Below are 25,636 nucleotides of genomic sequence, written 5' to 3'. Positions count from 1 at the left end.
GTTGATATGGAAAAATGGTCACAATATACTGGGCAAAAGAAGGTGGTCACATGATGGAAATATTCTAAAACAGGATTGTGGTGATGCTTTCTCAACTCTGTAAATTTACTAGAAATCACTGAATTGTATCCTTAAAATGGGTGAATTTTATGGCATGTAATTTATATTTCCATACAGTTGTTTAAAAAAAAGCAGGCTACAACATAGTATATTGAGTATGAATCTCATTTTTGTTTGAAAAACGCACACCCACTATGACTGGAAGTAGATATTCCCCAATAATAATAATTGTGGTTACCCCAGGCAGCAGTGGTGGTTTTCCTCTTTATACTTTTCTGTATTTCTTGCAATGAGTTTGTATAATCAGGGGGGTAAAAAAAAGCTATTTCAAACGCACCAGATTACCTGTGGGTAAAGTTATCTAAGATTAACTTATTATCAAAATCGAACATCTAAATGGCCATCTTAATTTGTGCCCAGATTCTTTTTCATAATTTGTCTAAACTCATTTCTTCTGCTGTTGCCCAGAACAAGGTCTTATTTTTGGAAAAGTTTATACTCCAGATAGAGCTGGAAGCAAGTGTTTCTACCAAGGGCAGGGTACTAATGTCTCCTGGTTGGGGGCCATTCCCTAAGCACTCTGTGGTAGCTCAGATGACAACTCCCAAGAGCCCTTGCTGCTCACATTCAGTTCCTGCAGCAATCTGGGGAATTGATTATGCTAATGCCTATTCTCTAGGACTTTTCAAAAATCTTTATTTTTAAATGAACTCATTTTACTTTGTTCTTAGAGCATGATCTATGGTTCTCAGTGTGGCCCGTGGGCCATTCGTGGTCCATAAGAATCCTTTGGGTGGTCTTTTGAATTAACACTAAGATATGCATGTCTAGCTTTCTGGCTTTGGTCTGAAGTTAAAATTGAAATGTCATTGAATACAATCCAGATATGACCTCACTGGTCCCTCATCCAGTACAGGGCTATTCATCATCTCAGCAATTGTTTTGCAAGGGCAAGTGGGACTAGGTGGATTTGAAGATGCAGACGGACTCTTGCTCTAAGGGCTCTAAGGACAGAAACATCATTCTGTGAACACACTACGACCCAGATGCTCCTTACAGGAAACTGATATGACCAACCAAAACATTCAAATTGGCCAGAAGAAGGAAGAGCTCTGAGAAAGAAGCACAGAGCACCCGTCAGATCTGAAAAACTGTCAAAGGGTAATGAATTCTCCCCAAAGCTTTCAGGATCCACATTAATTTGGCAACTCAAACTGTGAGCATCATCTAACGACCCCAGAGATGAAGACTGCCAAATGTTTACTGCCAAACTAAAAGAAGAAAATTAAAAGTCTTCTGCTTAACTACAGTGGTGTGTTCGGCTACATTTTTAGAAGAGTGCAGTGGAATGAGAGCTCTGCTAACATGGACTGAGGCACAGAGGTTTGCTGCTGCTTCCTCCCATGAAGCCCAGGCCTGCGGCCATAAGCCAATTCACACAATTTATGTTTCAGCCTAAATCAGAAACATCACCGCAAAGGAAAGAGAAATTCAGACACAAATCATATCAATATGGTTTTATTGGATAGTTCAACCATCAGGAAAACAGCCTACTTTTCCCCTACAATCTAATGAAAAGCTTGTAACTCCCATTCCCTACGTGATAACTCATTAAGAAACAAATCTCAGAAACCCTGGAGCACCTGTCTTCGAGATAGGTCACCAGACACAGACAGTGGAATGGTCCCAGGAGCAGATGTTTCAGTCCCTGAATTCCTCGCCTTTTGTGCAGGCAGAGGAGGAAAGCTTTCAGTGGAATCTCAGGTGACGAGGAAGGAAGGGGAGCCAACAGCCAAGGGAAAGTTACATTTTTGTTAGTGAATTGGAGGCGTAGCCAGGGAGAGAGTGGCTGTACCCACCCAGAGTGGACAAGCACAGAGCAGAATGGTTTCTCAACCTTCCAGCTCAGTGACACAGGGCAAGTTGCTTAATTTCCATTTGACCCTCAGTCTCCTCACCTGAAAATGGGGGTGCCTACCTCGTAGGGATGTTCTGATAGTCAAATGAGTCAAAACGTAAAATGAAGAATCTAGGAATACTGCCTAACACATAGTAAGCTCTCCATAAATGTTTGCTAACATTATTACCTGGAAATCTTCAAGATTTGAAACAAAAGAGAAAATAAAACCCACTCTCAGATGGGGATGGTGCAGTTGAATTCTGAAGGCTACTTTGAGCTTGAGGGGACCATGGAAACAGGCAGACTGCAGACAGCCAGGCTAATAATAACGGCCCTAACAGCTTTCTGAGTACCTCCTGCAGAGGGTAATCTAAAAATCTCAGAGTGATGAATGTCTCACATACAAAAGTAGGATGTAGAAGAGGACAAGGGATAACAAACTTTCCGGGTCTCCAGAATGGCAGACCAGCGCTGAGTGGCCACCACAATGGGCTTTACATCCCAGACTTCAGTCTTGACAGGTTCAGTTCATTTATTCACACACCCTTATTAAGGGCCACTGTCATGTAGTTGGTGATTTTCACCCTCTGGGAGGTTATAGTCAAAAATAATTTAAAATAATTTTTAAAAAATGTAGTCCATCAGTCAATAGTATTTAATAAGTGACCTCTGTTTGCCACACATTTCACCAGGTGCCTCAGGATGTTATGCAGGTGAAGAGAATCTGCGTCTGCATTTGGAACAAAGAGGATAAGCATCAGAGAGTGAGACCATAAGGAGATGGGGGGGGGTGCGGGGAGGGGGGCAATATAGTTTTGTAAACACATAAAATCATGCACTGAATCCTGTCCTGTCAGAATTCAATGCTGACAAATTGCCACCATTACATATTTTATGCTATAACTGACCTGTGTGCCAATTTAAGGACGTGGCAATAGCAATTTCAATAATTCCCGCAACTTTAGGAAAGTATTACTACCCAAATGTCTTCTGAACACTTTGGAAGCACAATGTGTCCTATTTATTGTTTTTTATAGGAAAAATATATTTTAATCAAAAAATTAATTGAACAGTAGATAAGCATATCATCATGCTCACATAAACTGATATAATATCCACATTTCTGATGTTTCTTGAAAGAAGAAAAAGGAAAGTATTATGGGAGTTAAAAAACTTTGAAAGAATTGTGAGAAAATAAACGCACATTATAGACACTGGGAATATTTTGGAACTGGCGAAAGAAAGGTTCTTAATGATTATCTTCAGAGTAGAGCAGGAAGGGAGTCATGGATTTAAATCCAGGTGGACAGAAATTAATTATCCCCCCTAAAAAAGTCGGATAACATAAAAGACAGAAGCTACAACCAATTTATAACATGACAGAAACCAAAACCAACACAAGAAAAATTGCCTACATATTTCTTCCTAGCCTAGGACTCTGATTTCACTTATATTCCACAAGGGAATTAGAGAAAAGAAGGTTTTGTTTTGTTCTGTGTTCTTGGTGACTAGCCTAAAGTCTTATGAATTTTTGTATAATCTCAATAGCATCACAGGAAAAATCCCTCAGCAACTAATGAACACTATTTGTTCTCTTTTAATTCTGATTTACACCCCTAGTCCAATATGATTGTGCTAGTTCTGGTTTTCTGCTAAAGGTAAAAAATAAAATTACTTTTAGGTCATTTGATTCATTCTATGCCTTTCTTTTTACTTTTTTTATAAAGTTTTTTTTTTTGATGTGGACCGTTTTTAAAGTCTTTATTGAATTTGTTACAATATTGCTTCTGTTTTATGGGGGTTTTTTGTTTGTTTGTTTTTTTGGCTACGAGGCATGTGGGATTCTTAGCTCCCCAACCAGGGATCGGACCCACACCCCCTGCATTGGAAGGCAAAGTCTTCACCACTGTACTGCCAGGGAGGTCCCCATTCTATGCCTTTCAATAGATTAAACCTGACATTGTAACAGCCCGAGATGTTCTTTTTGTACTCAAGTGAGTAATGTTGCCTTCCCCTTCCTCCCTCCACACTTCTTGTTTCCTTGCTTCTCTCCTTCCTTCTCTCTTTTCTTTCTTAAATACAGTAGATAAAGTACTGAACTTATTACTTAGACTTTGGCCATCACCATTGCTCAGATGGAGCAGCAGCTGTACGTTGATAAAGCATTTTCCATCTAGGGGGGTCATAAGTTCCCAGGCAAGGGAAGCTCATCAACCCCCAACACTGACAAGACAGTCCCGCTGTAATGTGTTTAAGGTGGCAGTCAGTCCCTGCTGGGCATGAGGAGAAACCCTTCTGACTAGAGAGCTAAGGTCCCCTGCCCTAATTGGAATGATTTCCTGATTCATTTATACAAAGAAAATATGCATTACTGGGAGACAGAGCAAAAAGAAGTACTCTTTCAGATCACCCCAGTCTCATGTGACTCCCCACAAATCATCTCAACAGAGAGGAAGAGAGAAGTTGGCAGATCTCAGCATATTAACAGCAAACAACAAATTAAGAACTATGTACTTTAATCTTCAACATTCATAATTGCACAAAGTATCACAGATCGCTTAGATAATACATGTCAGTTAATCTAACGAAGAAACTAGTAAAGTAGAACATTCAAAGCAATACCTTGAGCATGTAAAAACTGCAAGTGACATTTAACACACAAAGTGCAGAACCAGAACAGGTCTTTGAGGAGTAGTTATTTAAAATCCTTACCAACAGGCAAAGTGCTATGGAGAAACACACATAAATATAGTCAACCTGCCAGATCTCTCAACTAAATGCACTGCAATTCTAATAGGTTCAGCTATACTGACTTTGCACATACACATAGTAGTTTCTAACACTCTAGTGTTGTGTGGTGATGGGAATGCAGAATAGGAACAAAGGGGGACTACCATTTACTTTCAAAATAGAATCGAGTGGGGAAATCTAAACTCCTGACTAGTCGACTTGAAAATGGCATAACCAGAACTTCGTCACAGAGAAAAAAATTTTTTTTTCTTAAAAATGCATATGTGTCCAAAATGGCTGAAAATCTTGTCCATGCTAGGGGAAAGTTGAGTGTGGAAAAATTTGCATTTTAAAAAATCTATGCTGTAAAGAAAATAAAAAGCCAGAGCATTCTGGCATTAGCAAAAGGCTGAACTTCGTTCTCAGGCAATAAATTTATGGGGAAACATGACAGGCTCCTCATTAAAGCTATGTGTACGTTGGCTGAATTTTATACAAGATTCTTGAATCTTGTGGAAAATTGGGCACGGCTTGACATCTGAACAATGTCCCTGGTTTGTTTGATTTCTAAAGCATCGGAAAATGTTGCACTTTGGAAATCAAGTAGAGAAGAATAAACACACTAAAACAGAACTGGGCTGAATGTGAAAGTTATTTTTCCATATGTCTCTATAAGATATTTATTACCTTTATTTCTCCTACAAACACAGCCCCCCATGCTGGAAATACTGTGATACTTTCTTTTTTTTGGTGGTGAGAAAAATAGTCCTGTTAAGACAAATCTTACCCAGCAGCAATAACCACCTAAGGATAGGCAATTTTCAGCTGGGTTTTCACAAGCTGGTTGCCATGACAAAGAGCACAATTTATTCCTTAGTCCCTTATCACAGCTACAGATCACAGACCATAAAAATTAACAAGGCTCTTTTTCCTTTTCCTGATGATTTCAGAGTTCCTCATCCTTACCTGAGGTCTTTTGTTCCCCCAATTAAATGGAATGAATGTCAGTCATCTAGCAATTCAGTTAATGCTGATTCAAAATTCTGGCCCAAACAAGAATCTATAATCAAAACCTCCTAATCACAGCTCAGTCATGAGAATGAGAAGTAAGCAGGGAATTGCACTAATTACTCAATTAGACTAATACTGTATTTTTAAGCAAGGGTTTAAAGGGTTGTCAGCTCTGACAAAGGACTGTGGAGTTGTCCTCACCTTGTGTGCCGGCAGTGGCCCAACCAAAGCCAATGTTTTCAAGTGGCCATAATTTCTACCCATCTAAGATGGATGGGCCTGAGCTGGGTAATGGGAGTTTACAACTAATAAACCAACCGCAAATGAGGGATGGCTCCAGGGGGCTTCAGTGGCTCTCAACCCGGCCCTGAACAGTGGGCAGGACTTGCCGGTGAAGGCACCTGAGCACACAGCATCACCTGTGCTGGTTCCAGGAAAACATCTAGTGAGGAGAGCGTTGAGCACATGTGAGAGCTACTGCTAAATCTTAACTGAGTGATGCTCACAGGTACCGGCTTCCAAACTGAAGACGGAGCCTGCATCGGGTGCTGGGCAAAGAGCTCCTCAGCCAGCGGGTCCACAGCTGGTGGGGGCTGAAAGCTACGAATCGTCTGCACCCCCAGGGACAGCTTCTCAGGCTGCAAAGCCTACCAAGAGAGCCTTCATGAAACCAAGAAGAGTGAGTGAAAAAGAACTGGCTGGGAAGGACACACCAGATATGCCTGAAGTATTTACAAAACAATGCAGGATATAGACCAAAACAAACTGGACCTTATTAAAAAAAAAAAAATCAGACTTTTTTCCTACTCAGTTTCAGAGACTTAAATATTCTGTAAACAACAGGGAGGACACTAGAGCCTGTCATGCCTCTGGTTTTTGTAAAAATCCTTCCCGGGTTGGATGTGGGAGAGGAGCTGGAGACAGGAAGAGGAAAGGGGGCCTGACACACGTTGAGGTCTTTCCTCTGCAGCACCTTCTTAAAAGGACCAACTTGGGAACTGCTCAGGGGTTCCGAAAGGAGAGAAAACATTTATTTGACTAAGACAAAGTCTTTACTTCCAGGGTTTGCCTTGCAGGTGGCCACTGCCCAGTGAGCGGGGATTCTGGTGGCCGGCAGGGCCCCCGGCAGGCAGGTTCTGACCGCTGCGGGCGCCTGGAACCTTGGAGTCTCTTCCAGAAGCATTACCTTGGCTCAGCCGGCCTGAAGGGAGCAAGAAAGCAGGGAGCAGAGCTGCAAAAATGATTCCAGGGACAACCTGCCAAGTACACTTTTAAACTAATGAAGTCTTATGCTGCAAACCACTTTTAAGCTAATGAAGTCCTATTCAGCATCTACTTTAGGCTAAAACCTACTCTTCATCCTTGAGATCAATTAGAAGGTGGGGAAGCGGGTAGGGATGAAGGGAAACCCAGATAGCTTTTCTTTCCCTCCTCTCCATTATCCCAATCAACCTCGTCTGTCCTTCATTCCTTCTCAGTAGAGAAGGGTACAGGAATGGTTAGAGGAAAAAGAGAAAGCAGTGTGCCAAAGGAAAGGCCAGAAGTAGTTTAAAGGTACCCAGAAGCAGCAGAAGGAAGCAAAGCTTTCTGAGAAGGAATGTGAAAGCCTCAGCTTAGCCTCTCAACTCTGCCTGAGATGCACACTTTATTTGACTGATACCCTCTCTTCTCTTTCTATGTCTGTGTGCAATGCCTAATTCTTACCATAATCTGGGATCACCTCCACTCACCTCCCCTCTCCTCACATAGCACCTGCACCTTCCCCCTTCTCCTGCAAATATTTGAAGAATCTGAATATAAGACATCAAGCTTCTTATATGATGAGGCTGATGTTCAAAGCTGCAAACCTCAAGTTCTACAGAAAACATTATTTCTAAAGGTCAAAATATCTTACTAGTACCGTCTGCAGGACCCTGGTCCTCTTCCAGGTAATATTCTATCTTCTTTAGGTCTTCTGGGGTAAATCTCCATTTATTCTTGGCTGCTGGGGGCGGCACTTTCGGGCCGGATCGTTTCCGGGCAGAAGCAGGCGGAAGGGTCTGCTGGCAAGATGCTGGCAGGGAACCCGTAATCAGTCCTTCTGGGAATTTCTGAGCTAAGACTTTTAGACCTAGGTGTGGAAGATCATCAGAAAAAGCCGTGTTAGCACGGTGAGGCCAAGGCAAGCTGGAAAGGAGCCCGCATGTCTCCTCAACACAAGGACAGGAAATCTTTCTTAACTGCTTCACCATTAAGTAAATTACACCAGAAAATGTCAGTTGTTATGTGGGATTCTGAGAATTCCACCAGAAATCGTTTAGCTCAGGTCTTCAGCATTAAGGCTTTCTTACAGGGCCATAAAGTAACATCATTATTTCAGGAATTAAAAACATGTGCTGATGGAGCTAACGGAAGTTTCAGTATCCTGACTCCTTTCTGCCAGCATGGTTGTCTCTCTTTCCAGAATACTAAGTTCTGAGCTCTGGGAGGGAAAAGGCGATAGGGGTGGAGTTGAAGGAGTGTGAGCCCAAGTATTCGCCTTTTAAGTCCTAAGCAGAACACAGCCCCTCACCTCCGGAAAGCATGAAGAGGTTCTCAAATCCCCGCTCGCACATGGTGGTAGCTGCCTGGCTGGCCAGCCTCTCATCGTCGTCATACAGAATGATGATCTTGCCATGGGCATTTTTCTAAGAAGCAGATGAGTTAAGGTTCGACCCTGCTGAGCTAATGCTCCTAGACTATACAGAAACCCCTGAGGAAGAAGAGCTGTCAAGGTTTACCTCTCTGAGTTCAAGGAGCATCAGATGACCCCTCTTCAAGGGGTACAGGACTTTTTCCTGTCGTGGAAACCACACAAGCTGGTATCCTTTTCTTCTATGAACTAGTATCACCATGTCCAAGACGGCACTAGTTACACACTGTACACTCTTTGGCTCTTTCATCTGTACAATCCTGGAGAGTAAGTATTACAGCCTCCATTTTACAGATGAGGAAACAGAAAAACTTTTATGCCCAGTGTGTCCACTGCAGTCTTATTTATAACAGTAAAAAAATGGGAACCACCTAAAAGTCCATTCCTTCAAAGAGGAATGATTTAGTAAATTACAGTAAATCTAAAGATGAGATCTTATACTGCATCACAAATAGAGTTTAAAAAGAGCTTGTGTTAGTGTGGGGAAATATACTGTAATATGAAGTGGGGAAAAGCAACATACTAAATTATATATACAGTATAATTTTTACTTTGTTAAAAAGACAAAGAAGACAGTCTGGAATAAAATACACAAAAAATGTAGTAAGAGTTTGTTGTTCAATTGTGTGGTTATTGGAGATTTCAATTTTCTTTTTTATATTTTTCAGTATTTAAATTATTTTCTATTTGTATGATTTTTATGAGCAAAAAAATTAAAATTTCAAGAAGCAAAAAAAATTAAAATAGAAGGAAAAAAATTCACTCCTTACATTTTACTTGGGAAAACTTTCTGGGGAAACCAGTCTTAGGACTGACTCTCAACGGATCATAACCTTTAACCTAATGTTTTTTGTCCTACTGCAGGATGGCTTGGAAGCATTCTCAGCAACTGCTAAGGATCGAAATTCTAAAATATGCGAAGTAAACTAATTAATAGCAAAGGTCCTTCATAGGGTTTTCTTACTAGGAGCATGATTCATGGTAAGTTTGAGTCTTCAGTCTATATACCATCCAACTCCTTAAAATGCAACAAAGGATACATATTCAAGAATATCATTTGAATAAGGGTTCATTGTTCTAGACAGAGTTGCAATTGGGTAACTGTAAGCTGCAAAGAGAAGAAAAAGCTTAGGAAGTTTGTAGCTCTCGGTACAACTTGGCCCCAATTCTCAGCTGGTTTAAAGTCTAAGAGTTAAAAGAAACATATTTTCAAAATCAACTAGCTATAAACCTAAATACTTTTGTGAAAGAAAAGAAACAGGACACTGTGAACAAATAAGAAGTGTCACTTCACTGTTTCTGACATTTAGCACTGGGCCCCTGAGCCCCCTGAGAGAGTCACCAGCCTCTCTCAGAGCATGTGGTAGAGCCAACTTCCAGGTTCCCAGAACACATCTGGCTAACATAGGGTTTCCCCAACTGCTGACCACAGGCTGTGGTTTGAGCCTGCGTGGGCTCAGTACCGGGCTGTGTTCTCAGGAGTGAGACTCTGTAAGGCCTTCTCTCTCTTACCTCCAACAATGTGGCACTGCTGGTAAGAATCTCTGTCTCTCACATCTAGCAGCAGGAAGGGGCAGTCGGGATAAGGTTTGTCTTTGGTACTGGGCTCTACTTTCTTCACAAGCCCTTTGTCTAGATCCAGTTCCCCAACGCCACTGATGACGCTGCAAGTGAAAAAGTAGGTCAGTAAACACTAGTCAGGGATTGGTGGCCTAAAGGTCAAATGCGTTTCTTCAGAATGGCGAGAGGGTGCTCAATGTCTCTTCAAAAGACACTTCAAAGAAAAAGGAAAATGGATGTGGTGTCTCAGTTCCGCCTCTGAATGCAAGATCCTACGGATGGATTCCTGTTCTCTCACCCTGGACCCAAAGGAGGGGATCCACTGTCCATACTAACCTTCAGAGAATGCACGTTAGGTCATTAGCAAGCAGAGGGGGTAGAAACTGTAGGCAAGCTGCCTCCAGAAGCAAAGGCAGCATTCAGAGAAAGAAAGAGGCAAACAGATACTCCAATGGAATTTTGATGAGTGTGAGAAAGCAGAGCAAAAGAGGAAAGAATACGGTTGACAGGGCAGGAAAACTGAGGGCATTTCTATGTATATCATATGTAACATAAAGTAACAATAGTGTTTTCATATTTCATATACTTATACAGTGACTCATCCAGTATGGATTTTGAACCTTAATGTTTTCAGTAGTTATCTGTAGTCACTTCCATTTTATAGGTTACAGTGTTGAGGCTGAAGAGGCTTTTAGATTTGGCGGCATTCATATAATGAGACAGTGGAAAAGCTAGGATTAAAACGAGGGAGGTCCGTTTCTCACCTGTTTCTGAGGTCATAAAATCACTGAAATTGGTCGCCAGGTTAATATAGGCAAAACGTGGCAAAAACATGAATCAGAGAAAAAAGGATAGGTATTATGATCAAAGTGGCGAGTAGTGAAATATCTGTATTGGGATAAGAAGATGATCACTCTTCCAGGCAAATATGAAGACACACATGCCAAACCACAGATTAGTCTAGCAATAGTTCCTCTCCCATCACAGCAAGTCAAATTCTGCCTTTAAATCCAATGATCACTACAACTATATGCCCTATAGTGCATATTTTGTTGAACCAAAGGAAAAGAAACTCTGTTTCATGTGAAATTACGTGCTCAGTGGAAGCCTTGTTGGTCTATCTTGTTTTGAATGCAATTTTAGAGTCCTTGCACAGAAGTAGTTATAAAAATAATAATAGTGCAATTGACAATAGCAATTCTTTCTCTAGTAGAACTAGCTTCTCTAGTAGAACTGTTTTACCAGTAGAAGGGATGGATATGTGCAGAAAATCAGCACCGTCTTATAATCAACAGTGAATATCTGTGAAGAAGTGCTGCATCATGAAACTGCCATATGCATTTGAGAGTTGACACCAAGGCTGCTTTCACTCTCCTTTGCACCTATTTAATATCAGAGCACTATGTGTGGCACTCTATTTTTCTTCTGATTCTAGACAGGGTAATTATAAGCTGCAGCAGACAGAAAAGGAGGGGGGGGGTGGAAATCATACTCCCTGAGTCAAAAGATAGTGGTTGTAAAGCTAAGTCCTCATAGCAAACTTGCATATAGGAAGGCTGAGAAGAATGGGGTTGAGGAGTGAAAATGAATGCTCTCCTATCAATAAATTCTTACATTAACTAAGAATGCTGTGACAAGATTCAGGAGGTGGCACTGATATAGAGAGAAAATAGAATGGCTGAGATGAAAATGTGGGACTTCACTACGCCAACCTGTTTCTAAGGTCATGAAATCGCTGGCATTGGTATCTAGATTAATGAAGGTAAAATGCAGTGACAACATGAATCTGATGAGAGCACCTCTGAAGAGTCGAGCGGCTGGAGTCCCCGGCTCCCTCACTGTTTATGAACTGGACGGGGCTTGGCGACTGCTCCCCAGGGCTCCCTTTCCCGTTGGTCTTGGCAGTGATTTCAGCATCAGGGCCTGAGGTTGCAGAATCGTTGTCTAAAATTTGCAAGTGAATAAATAAATAAATTTAACCTCAGAATCTGTATTTACTTGTTAGGCAGTTCCACTGAAATTAGGTCAAGAAAAGGAACTCATATTACCATTATTAAATTGTTCTAAGAGTTCTAACATATAGGCTCTCAAACTGTAGTCTGTGGACCCCAGGAGCCCCCAAGACCCTTTCAGGGGATCTGAAAGGCGAAAACTATTTTCATAATACTAAGATGTTATTTGTCTTTTTTACCATGTTGATATTTGCACTGATGGTGCAAAAGAAGTGGTGGATAAAACTCCTGGCCCCTTAGCAAGAATCAGGGCAGAGGTACAGAGCTTTATTAGTAGTCATTGTATTTTTCATCAACACGCACACACTCACAGTTAATAAATATGGCAGTCACATTTTTAAAAGTCCCTGATGAAGCAGTAATAATAATTTTATTAAATCTCACCCTTAAGTACACACTTTTAAAATATTCTGTGTGATGAAATGGGGGACTCCACATACAGCAAGTTTGCTACATACCAACGTCCCATTGTTGTCTCAAGGAAAAGTATGTGTGTGATTTGTGCTGCTTTTGCCTTGAACACCACTTTTACTTGGAAGAAAAACTGACAGGAAAACTATGGTTATTTAGACTTGTGCATTTGGCAGCTATTTTCTCAGAAATGATCTAAGTGAATTTCTCATTTCAAGGAAAACAACCGATGGTATTTGTTGCAGTGATTAAATTTTGAACAAAAATCAGAATTTTGGAAACTATTTGCCATCAAGAGCTTGACTTCTTTAACATCTTAATGATTTTTCTGATAAGACACGTGTTGTGGTTAATAAATGTGACTTTTTTGATATTGTGTAATGAAATTTGTCAACATTTGGAAGATCTTCATAACTCAGTGAACCAGTATTTTCCAAATGACCAATGAATGATGTTATAAAATCATGTATGAGTAAAAGATACATTCAGAGTGCAAAAGAGACCAATGGGTTTAATGCAACAGGGTATGAAAAGTTCATTGATATGGTTTCAGATTCCACACTACAACTAAACTTTAAGAAGGTACCAGCTATCAAGTTCTGGTGTAGTGTCAAAGAAAAATATCCACAATTATCTGAAAAGGCTATTAAAATATTCTTCCATTTTTCAATTACAGATCTGTGTGAGGCCAGATTTTCTTCATGTACTTTAGCCCAAAGAGCAAACTGCAACAGACTGAATGCAGAAGGTATGAGAATCATCTGTCTTCTATTAAATCAGACATTAACAAGACTTATGAAAAAGTGTAAAACAATGTCATTCTCCATATATATTTTTGTTTTGGTAACATAGATATTTTGCATAAAAATATGTTATTTATATTTGTAATGGGTTTAGTATTGTTTCTTAAGGTAAATAGCAAGTATTTTTAAAATTCTTGGTTTAAAATTTTAATACCCTAAATATTAATAGATATAATTCACAAAAACCAAAACTCTTTGAGGTTCTCAGAAATTAAGTGTGGAGGGAGACTGACACCAAAAGGTTTGAGAATTTGCTGTTCTAACCAATATAATGAGAGAAGACATAGAAATAGGAGGCCTAGTTGTTAAAGAGCATATTAAGTTTTAATTTGCGTACAATATAATACACCTAGAGACTTTAAGAGAATCCTATGAGAATAAGGGAAATAAATATGTTAGATTATAAAAATAATCTAGGTTTTAAGGTTAATTATAAAAATAACCTATTTATAAAATAAATAAGTTAGATTAAAGAAAATATGGATAATCAAAATAATTTTCCTATATACTAATTAGAAAATAACATGAAGAACCTCTCATTTACAGTAACAACTGCAGATACAAAATATACTCTCCTAGAAAATAAACCTATTAAGAAATGTAAAGGCCGTATAAAAACTTATAAGTCCTTTATAGGTCTTATAAAAATTTTACTTAGGGACATTAAAGAAGACCTGAATGAAGAGAGAGTGACATACCTTGCATATTCCTGACTTGGTGACTAAAAGTGAAATGATGTTAATCTCTTCCAAAGTTCCAAATTTTTAGCCTTAATACAAATCCCAATGGGCTTAAAAAAAAGCTTAAAAGAATTTTAAAGATGAGAAGAGAAGAAAAAAGATATATGTATGTATATATATATAGAGAGAGAGAGAGAGAGAGAAAAGTAATTTGGAGAACCTGCTTTTTCAAATAGTAACATATACTGAAAAGGTAAATGATCAAAACAATGCACCAGAACAATGGAAAATAACAAAGAACTCAGAAACAAATCCTAGAATATATACAAAAATCTAATGTATGTTAAAGGTAACATCAAAAATCAGTGGGTAAAGGGAGAACTATTAAATAAATGGTGCTGGGATAATTTGTCAACTATCCAAAAAAATCAAATTTAGATAACCCCTTCATATCATATACCAAAATATATAACAGATGGATTGATGTAGGAAAAAACCCAAAGCAACCAAGCGGATGAAAATAGATGAAATATAGGTGAATATCTTATTTTGGATTTTATGAATAGATGAATAGATGAAATAGATGAAAATATAGATGAAAATATAGGTGAATATCTTATTTTAGATTTTATGAATCTAAAGCACTAAACGAAAACACAATATGAAAGGCTAATAGATTTAATCATGTAAAAACTCAAATCTCATATATGTCAAGAAACAACACAAAGAAAATTAAAAGGTCAATAGCAAATTAGGAAAAGTATTTGTGACATATGTAAGTGAGAAAAGGTTAATACACTTTATTAGGAGTTTTAAAACTAGTTCGTTAATAGAAAAAAGATCATGTGCACAAGGTAAAAATGCAAACAAGATAAAATTGCTAATATGGAAAGGAAGCCTTCTTTTCACTCCAGACCTGCAGGCCCTCAGGCCTCCACCCCCAAGGGAACTACCTTCAAATATTTGTCTCCTTCCAGAAATGAAACAACTACATATTTTGTATATATTTTATTTCCTCTCCTTTTTACATATCTAGGAGGATGCTATTCATACTGCTCTACACTTTGATTTGTTGTTTATTTTGTTATTTATTTATTTATTTTTTACGTAATAATACAGCTTGGGTATTGTTCCAAATCATCAAGTAAAGATTTTTCTCATTCCAAATCATCAAGTAAAGATTTTTCAAGGCTATATTGGTTTCCAATGAATAAAGATATCATAATTATATAAAGATTTTACAAATCAATAAGTAAAAGATGAACATTCCATTAGAAAAAAAATGGGAAAGGACATATAATGTCCTCAAAAGAAGAAATATGTATGACCAACAAACACAGACATATGCAAAGCTCAATCACACTATCAGAGAAATTCAAAATAAAACTATTAGATACCATTTTTCATCCATCAAATTGGCAAACATTTACAAAAATGAGAATTATTCATCATTGGCTAGGATGGGGAGAAATGGGTCTTCTCATTTGCTCAGTGGGAATGCAAACAAGTAGAACCTTTCTGGAGATAATGTGGAATCAGCACCGAGCATCTTAAAATGGTTCCACCCTTTGACAATCTGCAGCAATTTATCTTCAGGAAATAAATCAGAACCGTACAAACATTTATGGGTTTATACTGCAGCATTATCTTATAAAAATGAAAAATTAGAAAAACGTTAATGGCCAACAGTAGGAGAATAATTAAATATGTGGCATATACAAAGGATAGACATTATATGACAACACAACCTTTACAATTAAGCTTTTGAAGTCTATTTAATGACATAGGAAAGTGTGCATGATAAAATGTTAATTGAAAACAGCATAATACAAAACTATATACAAAGAGTAGGGATGTGGGTGGGGAAAACAGACCAAAATGTTAATAGGGTTTATTAGTTATTTTAATTTTCTTCTTTATATGTTTTTTACAGTTTTCTAATTTTCTAGAAATATACTTTTAAGTCAGGAAAAAACAATAAACATTATAAAAGGAGTTTTTTTATTCCTTCAAAGTTGGCCAATACGCATACAGATACAATCTGTTCTACAGGCATTCCTGAGTTATTATTCTGTATAGAGCACTAGAAAACCACTAATATTACTCACACCTTATGGTGTCCTACTTTACAAAAGCCTGCAAATTTATCTTAGAAGAGAAAATTGCATGTGCCCATATGTTCTGGTGTTGCAATCTCAACAATGAATTAAAGGACAAAATCCAGGTACTTATATAACCAGGTTAAAATTGGGAGTACTCGTATGAGGAGACTCAATTATCTCTATTACAAAGAGCCCTTATTTCTCTGCTGTGTTAGAGGCATCTGTCATAGATAAATTCCTGTCTTTTACAGATTCTTTTTATCCTCCCTAACAAAAACAAGCCCAGGGAAATGACAGTCGAGTTGTACAAACCCAGTGTTCAGACTTCCTGAGAAACTTGTCTTGAAATCAGAAGTCAAATTCCTGGCCTACATCAACCTTAACAAAACACATTCCCCTTCAATAAACAGCCACACATTGACAGCTGAGGACTTCAGGATAAAATAAAGACCTTCACTCTGAATTCTTTTCATGACAGAACACCTAAGAGGTTTTCTTTTCAACTTGGTATTTAAGAAAGTAAATCTGGCGCCTATCTATCTTTCTAGTCTTATCTCCTACCCCCGCACCTACCCCTCCCTCAGACCACAGCCAGACTGGATTATGAGATTCCCCAAACACGCTTGGACTTCTTCTCTGTGCCTTTGTTCAGGCTGCTCCTCAGCCTGAGACAGCCTCACCCTTAACTTACACCTGTTGAGATTCTACCCCTAAAGGGGGCAGAGGCCCAGTTCAAAAGCCTGGAAGAAGCCTACCTCAGTTTCCTAGCTGGAAAATACAGAGCTCTCACAGCACCCTGCATCTCTCGAAAGGCACATTCCAAGACCCCATAAGGATGCAATAAAGGCAGTGAGAAGACACTGGCTGCTACCAGAGACATGCAGATTTGTATCCTATGTCCATTCCTTATTGGCTGTTCACTTTGAGCAAGAAGTTTAACCTCTGAGGCTTGGGCTTCTCATCTGTACAGTGTACCTTCCTTCTAGAGTTTTTGAGAAGATTAAATAAGAAAACTCATGTGAAGTACCTAGCAATATATATTCATCAAACGATGGTTTCCTTCTAGTCCTCCGTGAATTTCTGTCATATTAGTAATTCTGTGTTTCTGTTATCATTTTCCTCACCCAATACACATACATATGTGCAGTGCACACTCGGGGCTACAAACTCCACGTAAGCAGAGCTGTGTTTTATTCATCTTTGTAGTCTCATAGCACCTAATTCTGTGACCTGTACTTATATAGAAGGCACTAAAAGTATTTGTTGAAAAAAAGTAATTAGTATATTAAACACGTTTAAAACATTTAAGACTACAAATGTTACAGCCAGAAAGCCAGATGGCTTTTTTAAAGAAATAAGAATTAGCAAAGCACCAGATAGCATTTCTCAGAGAGTAACAATCTAATTACAAATAGATACATCAAAGTCCCTGTGAACACAATAGCACAAATGGTCAATTTGTTATTTTCCCCATATCCTCAATTCTCATTACCTTCTAGCCTTTTAATCTCCTCAGCTGTCACTTCCAGTGTTTGATCAGATAGGGAAGCAACTTGGATGACCTGATAGAAAAAAGAATGAAACGTGTAGAAGTGTGTATGTTTGTTTGTCTTTAAACAGAGGCAATTCTGTTTTTAACAAAAGGTGAGGAAATATCAAACATCAAAGATCTCCTGTTTTGGGGCTTCCCTGGTGGTGCAGTGGTTGAGAATCTGCTTGCTAATGCAGGAGACACAGGTTTGAGCCCTGGTCTGGGAAGATTCCCACATGCCGCGGAGCAACTAGGCCCGTGAGCCACAACTACCAAGCCTGCGCGTCTGGAGCCTGTGCTCCACAACAAGAGAGGCCACAACAGTGAAAGGCCTGCGCACCGCTATGAAGAGTGGCCCCCACTTGCCACAACTAGAGAAAGCCCTTGCACAGAGATGAAGACCCAACACAGCCATAAATAAATAAATTTAAAAATAAAAAAAAAAAAAAATAAAGGCAGAAAAAAATTAAAAAAAAAAAGATCTCCTGTTTTAAGAAACTGTCAGTGTCCCCAACTGGAGACTAAATCCCAGGTCTTCTTACTTTGGGGGTGGTAATTACACTGCAAATGATCATTCCAGAAGAAAAGATTTCTTTAAAATATTACACAATAAACTTAAAAGACCAAAAGGATAATTTTGGACTCGAAACATAAGTAAGAGTTTAAAACTGCATTCATACATATTCTAATCCCAACATAACATGCTATTTCTTGAAAATGCAATACTTAAAATAACAGCATTGTATCGGAAATTCTTCATGCAATGAAGAAATAAATGTAATTATGAATATATTGATTACAATGTTGTATACCCAACATACAGTTTTTAAAGCACTTTTGCCTGGGGGGAAGTGATAAATTAGGAGATTGGGAGTAACATATACATGCCACTATATATAAAATAGATAACTAACAAGGACCTACTGTATAGCACAGAGAACTCTAGCCAATACTCTGTAATAACCTATAATGGGAAAAGAATCTGAAAAAGAGTGGATATATATATATACATATATATATATGTATATATATATATGTATATATACACATATAAATAAAACTTATTCACTGTGCTGTACACCTGAAACTAACACAACATTTTAAATCAACTATACTCCAATAAAAAATTTTTTTAAATGTTTGGTAGAATTCAAATTAAAAAAACAATAAATCACTTTTCAAGACTTAGCTCATAAGACCCAACATCCACCTTAAGTTACATCACTGGAACCCTTGTTTGGGGGTCAGAGAGACACTTTGTCCATAATTTTCAAATGAAAGAAGAAAGCGACTTTCCTAAAGTAACAAAATAGACCATGGCAGAAAGACTTGGAAAAAGAACCCAGTCATAGATGGGAGATCACCTGCTTTCCACAGAGAAAAATGTCCAAGCAATAAAAAATCCAGAATTCTAGATTCTCAATATTAAGATAAATGGGCAAGGAAAAATAAAACCTAAACTACCAATTTGATGATTAAAAAGGAGAATATACATTTTACTTTACAAAATTCTTATCAAAGAAAAAAGAAAATTAAATACCAATTAGTCCTCTCATAGGTGAAATATAAAGAATCAGAAGAAAACCCTCTGCAAACATTACCTAGAGTTGAATTTAGAAATACTCACATAAAGCAGCACAAATTAGAAAGTCTTTACTCCATTGGAAGATCATTAAACTTACCAGCTGGGCAAAAGTTGTAACTTTTAGTCTCTTAAAAAGCTCATCTTTTTTGTATCTATAATCTGAAAAGCAGAACAGGACAAATATTTTTTCCAGGCTTCTTTTGCTTTCTTAGAGATATTAATTCTTTCTAGTCATCAAGTTATATGGTATATTTTTCAAGTTATTTACATGTTTTATCTCATTTGATCCTCATGATATCCTCAGAATTAAGCATGGCAGGTATTATATCACCTTTTCATTTATTCCTTTGCTTTGGCCAGTAAGAAGCCTCAAGCTGAATTTATAAGCCACCTTTTTGGATCTAATGATTTTACCCCTCCCCTTTATTTGTGTACCATTTTCCTTACTATGCTGTCTCTACTTTGACCATATTGTATTGCATGCATTTTTTGTAAGCCCTTTAAATCCTTTTCAGAATAAGCAGGGAATAAACATCTGCATTTTACAAATGAGGACAGAGACCCAGAGAAGCTGAGTTGCCCTAGGTCAAGAGCTGGTAAGACATTTACTATTCTATCTCTGCCCTGAAAAGAGTACAATTCTATTCCTGAGGTTACAAACTATGCTAGAGACACAGGCCAACCCTTTTTTTTTTTTTTCCTGGAGTACAATGCTGGGCACAGACCTGTAACTGGTTCTGATAATCTCTTATATCAATTTTCCCTCAACTCCACTTTAATAAAAATCAACCTATTCAGTTTTGAATATGAAAAAGTTCTGGAGATCTATTGTACAACAAAGTAAATATACTTAACACTACTGAACTCTACACTGAAAAAGGTTACGATGGTAAATTTTCTTATGTGGGTATTTTTTAACCACAATTTAAAAAAAGAAAAATCAACTGAAAACATCAATATTTACTCAGTGCTATCTTTACAATTCTGAGACATAACTCAATGGGGGTACTTTTGCATTTGTTTGTGTTAATAATTCTTCATATCATATTAAACAGTTTTAAAAAATTTAGCCAATCTCACTTTATTATTTGTCCCATAGAGGCATATTAAAAGTTGGCTTCCCTAAACTTTTCTGAAGATGACTTGCCAATTCTGAAGAGTTTTCAGCATTGAACTCCTGCCTACCCTTTCCCTTCACTCCTCTTCTAGGTTTATATATTGGTGTCCTTGACTCCTTAAATACTGCCTCATTATTTCAGAATTACTAAAGGTTAGCTGGATAATTACTATGGCCTTCACTGTCTCATAAACCAAGACTCCTAGCAACAAAGGAAAGGATTAAAGGTACTTAAGATTATTTACCTGGTGATACTAATCATTTCCATGAATTTTCCAAAAAACCAGCACAGACCGAATAGTTATTTTGGAGGATAATGTTAGCTTGGTTTACCAAATAGCTTGCGACTCAGAGTCGGGAAATGATATTACCTTAAAAACAGGCCTTCTGTAAATATATCAAGACTCTTTCTTATGGGAATTAAAGCTTCTCTGTTCTAAAATGTCCTAAAGATAGCAATTTGGCTAAAAATTGACCTTTCTTCCAGAAAATTCTTAAAACAGCTTCTTCTAGATACAAGATGCAAAGGAGCTTCTAAAACCCACCAGGATGCAGACCCGAATAAGCTAAGCAGAAGCTTTAAAAAGTGCAAGTGAACGACTATAGTATTTCTCTCAATTGCCACCAACTTGCCCACCAAAAGTCATTTACGTAAAGCAAAATGGCAATAAATCAGCCAATGAAAACAGTCAACAGCTTTCAAAGTAGTTTGCACTGTGGCATTTATCCACTGATATTCTTTTGGTATAATAACATAGTTTGAAATACTTCTCCAATTCTTCACATTCTAAGTATAAAAGGTACACATTAAAATCCCCTTTAAATAGAAATCACCTTAAACGAGAAAACAGGCGCTGCTATTTTCTAATGATCATAGTTTCTAGCACCCTCTCATAAGCACTAGAAATCCCAATGCACATTTGAGCCTGAACTCTACATACCTGGTTCTGGTTTAGAAGGACAGCCATCATTAGGACTTTCTGACATTATTACTCAGAGATAAAAGATCAAGCTAGACGTTTTACAGTAAGTTTTAAATTTTATAAAAAGGATAACTTGGAAAGCTCTGACAGTCTGTCCTTGCAAGGGCGAACAGAGCTTTAAGAATGGAGCTTCTGCTACTATAGCTTCTCCCAAACTCTGTGATGGAGACAAAAAAATCCTAGTTTCAGATATGTTATCAAGTTTGGCTTCTCTGGTAAGTCTGGAATCTAAGTGTGTCTCTCTCGAGTTACTGGAAGGACAGAGACCTAACTATCTAGGATGTTTCACACTGGGCCCAACTAGTGTCATCTAACCACTAGAAGCCAAGAATGGGCTTTGTGAATGGTCAATAGACACAGTGTGTCTATTTTCCCCAGGCAGAGTTGAAAGAATATTCAGATTACAAAGGAATTCTGCGTTTTCAGGGTTCTGTTAAAACACATTATTAGCAAAGGGAAGTTGGGCTCACAGTGGAAGACAAATCAAAGGAAGTAACAGCACAAGGTTTGTGATTTCACAGAAAGACATGGCATCTAAGGTAATCTGAGAAAAGTGACAGGTTTAGGGTGTCACGAAACAAGGCAATATTCTCCTCCCTTCTGACCCAAAAGAACACCTACAACAGAAGATGGGAAAAGAGAAGGAAATATCTTCCAAAATATAGATCCCAAACCAGAATCTGAAGTAATTCTAGTCAGGGAATCAGCACAAAGCGTGTAAAAGGTGAGAGGAACCTGCTGTCTTACTAAAAGGAAGCTCACAACTTCTAAAGAAGGAAGGTGAAGTAAGCATTTTCAAGGACTCTAATCCACAGGTATTTCTTTTGGGAGATAAGCTCCATTTAAAGTTTAGATATTAAAGAAACCACATTGTGCTTTTAAGAACTGTTTTAAAAAGGGTTTCAGCAATCTGGGTGGAATGGGACAATTTTTATGGGACAAATTTTGGTGTGGACAGGTGAGCCTACACTCAGCTACAAATGCTTAGGAGGTGAAAGAGGCTACAAACGAAGACAGAAGCAGGCCAGTTGAATTTTGCTTGCCGTGGATGAATTAAGGACGACAACAATGAAGTTTAGGTGAGTAAACAAGATTTTTTTCCATAGTTTAAAATTTTAATATACACTTAAAATATATATACTTAAAGTGGAATATTTTACAGATATATAACATTTTAAATATATAGCATAAAATGTTTAAAATATAAAATATATAAGAAGAAGAGGATACTGCGACATCACACACTAAAAAACAAATGTCTATAGCATCAGTCCTTGTAGTTGAACGTGGCAAATAACAGAGTCAGCAAGAAGCTGCTCCTGAGTCCAGATCTATCGTCCGGGGTTTCTCAATACTGCAGCAATTCAAAAGGAACAGGAACATTATCATTTAAATTAAAAGGCCTGCTGTGTAAAAACAAAAGTTCTGGTGAATTTTGGATTTGTAATATTCTCTTCCCAGAAGATGTATATTACCAGAGCCAAGTCCTGAACTGCTATCAATCAGAGTACCTCTTCACTGCCATTAGCTCAATACTGCCCTAGCACTGGGTTCTCCTACTGAAGCTATGGACAAATCCATCTTAGAAAATAGATGTTCCTACTTCTCTAATTCTAGCCTTGATGTGTACATTTTACATCTGTTTTGGACACAGATTGAAAAATTATGATTTTGTGTGAGGGCAGTGCACTCAATGACTAGAAGCATATCTTTGCCGAAGATTAGTTTTTTAAAAGGATGTGCATGAAATATGATTTTTAATTAAAAGAAAGCCAACTTCAATGAATTTATAATGTATAACACCACTTTAAGAATAAGCTCTTTCTTTCTTACACCGCTAAGTCTTTCATGAATACTGTCGAATTTATACTCAAAAGAATGTTATGATATAAGTTATTATTACTCCTATCTCAGGTATAGAGAAAATAATAAAATAGGAAAGATTAAGTACCTTGAATCAAGGTCATAAAGACTGCAGTACAATGAAACTAGAAATTTGGGTTCTCAGTTCTTCACTAGAGGTTATTTCACATTCCAACATTAATATCTCCTATGGGATCTAAGTCAGGTAGAACTCAGACTCAAAGACCACAATCTTAGCAGCTGACCAGAATGGCACACAGTGTTTCCCACATCCTTCTAGGCACCTGCCACACTCACCTGACTCCCATAGTTCTGTGTGTGTGTCAGCTGTAGAGTGTGGTTAGGCTCGTTAATAACCAACTTGTAGAGCAACTACAGGGTTCCATTATCCCAAACCATCAGTAGTGTTACTCACTTTTTTTGATCTCTTCTAGCTTCTCAATGTATTTAGTCATACTGCTACCTAAAAAGAGAAGGAGGATTTTAGCTATGCTTTTCCTGGAAGAAAATGAGTAACACTGTGAAAACAGAATGGAGTACAAGTATTCCCTAAGCCTTCCCATTCTGCTTTTACAGAATTACAGTAGACAAATGGATCAGACATAGTAAATAGTCTTTTGGATTATACAGCATTATTAAAAGGTAAGGAATCCAGGGAAATGTTCTGGTCAAATGCGTTAAGCTGAGGTGCACACCCAATAAACATTAGGTCCCCCCAGGCAGTACGAATGATCACTTCATGTGATTTTTTTTCTTTCTGAGTTAAGCCTTTCCTCTTCCATTTATCCCCCCCCCCCATAAGCTTTTTGTGGGGAAGATATGCAGAGGAAGAGAAAGAAGCAATGACCTCTGAATGTCTAAAATGTGCCGTTGTGCCTACCCAAGCAACCCTTTCCTCTTCACTTAATCTTTGTGGTTTCCTTCTCTTTCCTGAACTTGGTCTTCCACTATTCATGCTGATGTTGCAGCCTGAACTAGACCACACAGTCTGTACACCAGTATTCACTGTGGATTTGATTTGCTGAGAAATAACAGCAGATTCCCACCACTGTGGAGAGTCCTCAACCCTCATGTTTTATGGCCTGGTTCTACAACACTAGGCTCTAGCCAAGGTGGTTTGGAGAGTTTTCATGCATTAAAACTGGGCCAGGATCCTTCTGGTTTCCGAATGAACTAAAGTCTGGTTCTCAAGCCAGGGGCTATTATTTTTTACTAGGCATGCTTCAATTTGATTCAATTCAGCACAGCAAGCTCTATCTGGCACCTGAAAGGTATAGCAAAAGAGGAAAACATTCAAAATAATTTCTCATTTCTAAAATTGTGCTCCTAACTTTTAAGCCTTGAGAGGAGCTAGTCAGTTTCAGTCACAACTTCAGGTAAAAGAAATGCTTCCAATTAATGGCATGAACTGATGTTTTCAAGCACTATTCTGAACTTTTCTTCATGTTTAGGTCAGAAGCAGAGAAAGAAAATCCTTGCTCTGAAACCCAAAGTACATTTTCAAAAAACAACTTATATCATTTGTTATTATTAAGTCCTTGTCATGAATTCATTATAGAATAAAATTCTGAGTTAAAATTTTTTTTTCGTCTGAAAACACACAGTCCCCAGATCAGAACCAAAAAGCAGGACTCAGTGTAGTCCTGGACCCAGACCGTATCCTTCCAAAAGCTCAGAGAGACATGATAGTAGTCAGGGCTACTCAGAAGCTGAGGCTTCTCAAGACAGACACTGAGAACATCTCAGAAGAGGTCCAAATAGCATCAAAGACCAAGATTAGAACAAAATATGATCTTTTCTAGGTTCTTCAGGCTATAATGGACCTGAGATGTGACCAGATCTCCACAGTGGAAACCATGAATCCTTCCCAGACTCACATCCTCTTCCCTGCAACTCTGCACTTGGGCGGGAACTCGACTGGTCAGTACTGGGGTAAAAGACAGGGCAAATGGTGTGCTGTTCAGCGTCCTGCAGTCTTATTCTTAAACTATTTTACAGAGGAGCTTCTGGTTATATGTTCCTGAGTCCCTTACAGTGCCAGGCTGTTGATGTGGCAGTTGGTTTCTTTTGGCTGGAGAAGCTTTAGGCCTCCTTCCAGAATCGTCAAAAAACTGAGGTACAAAAAGGATCACTGACTTGTCCAGTGACACAGCAAGTTAGTAACTAAGTCAAGATTAGTACTCCCAACCTCCTGGTTTCTAATATGGCTCACAAAAACATATCATTCTCTGGCTGTACTGTTTTAAAAACATGATTTCACTGTGAGGTAAATATGTAGGAAGTGTTACTTCCTTTATAGTATCGGGTGGGAACCATTTTATGCTCTAAATTCCCTGAGGCGTACTATGCACAGAAAACAATAGCCAACCTTATTATATAGTCTTTATTATTAAAACATTGCATTTCCAATCTATAGCAGTTTCCACTAACAACGTGTCTAAAATCCATTTCTCAGTCTGTTATCAACATTTTCAGAGTATTTACACAACACTTCATCTTCATACCAGCAGAGCCTCACAACGACCCTGTGAGGTAGGTTGTCATTCCCACTGATTATTTTTCCCACTAAAGGAGAAGGCAGAGAAACAAAATCTTTTGCAGAGGTGTACAAATACTT

The 25,636-nt window shown here is 38.1% G+C and overlaps 1 protein-coding gene across 5 annotated transcripts in view; it reads right to left on the bottom strand.

Moving 5' to 3' along the window:
• Nucleotides 1-1,581: 1,581 nt before the first annotated feature.
• The window catches only part of CEP41 (centrosomal protein 41), a 48,841-nt gene continuing 24,786 nt past the window's right edge, over nucleotides 1,582-25,636 (bottom strand). The window contains exons 3-12 of one of the 5 annotated variants that reach the window (XM_059933375.1): nucleotides 23,435-23,482; nucleotides 19,154-19,215; nucleotides 17,433-17,502; nucleotides 11,732-11,876; nucleotides 9,885-10,036; nucleotides 9,413-9,480; nucleotides 8,253-8,367; nucleotides 7,596-7,811; nucleotides 6,758-6,902; nucleotides 1,582-2,690 (exon numbers count right to left, since the gene is read on the bottom strand). In XM_059933375.1, coding sequence (XP_059789358.1) covers nucleotides 2,666-2,690; nucleotides 6,758-6,902; nucleotides 7,596-7,811; nucleotides 8,253-8,367; nucleotides 9,413-9,480; nucleotides 9,885-10,036; nucleotides 11,732-11,876; nucleotides 17,433-17,502; nucleotides 19,154-19,215; nucleotides 23,435-23,482 — 1,046 coding nt within the window. In that variant the 3' untranslated portion in view covers nucleotides 1,582-2,665. Of the gene's footprint in view, nucleotides 2,691-4,476; nucleotides 6,903-7,595; nucleotides 7,812-8,252; nucleotides 8,368-9,412; nucleotides 9,481-9,884; nucleotides 10,037-11,731; nucleotides 11,877-17,432; nucleotides 17,503-19,153; nucleotides 19,216-23,434; nucleotides 23,583-25,636 lie in introns of those variants that run through there. The other 4 variants (XM_059933376.1, XM_059933374.1, XM_059933378.1 and 1 more) reach the window with 4 other exon arrangements.

This window comes from Balaenoptera ricei, chromosome 9 (assembly GCF_028023285.1).
Source record: "Balaenoptera ricei isolate mBalRic1 chromosome 9, mBalRic1.hap2, whole genome shotgun sequence".
In the NCBI taxonomy this organism is placed as follows: domain Eukaryota; kingdom Metazoa; phylum Chordata; class Mammalia; order Artiodactyla; family Balaenopteridae; genus Balaenoptera; species Balaenoptera ricei.
This window is presented reverse-complemented; position numbering and strand designations above follow the sequence as displayed.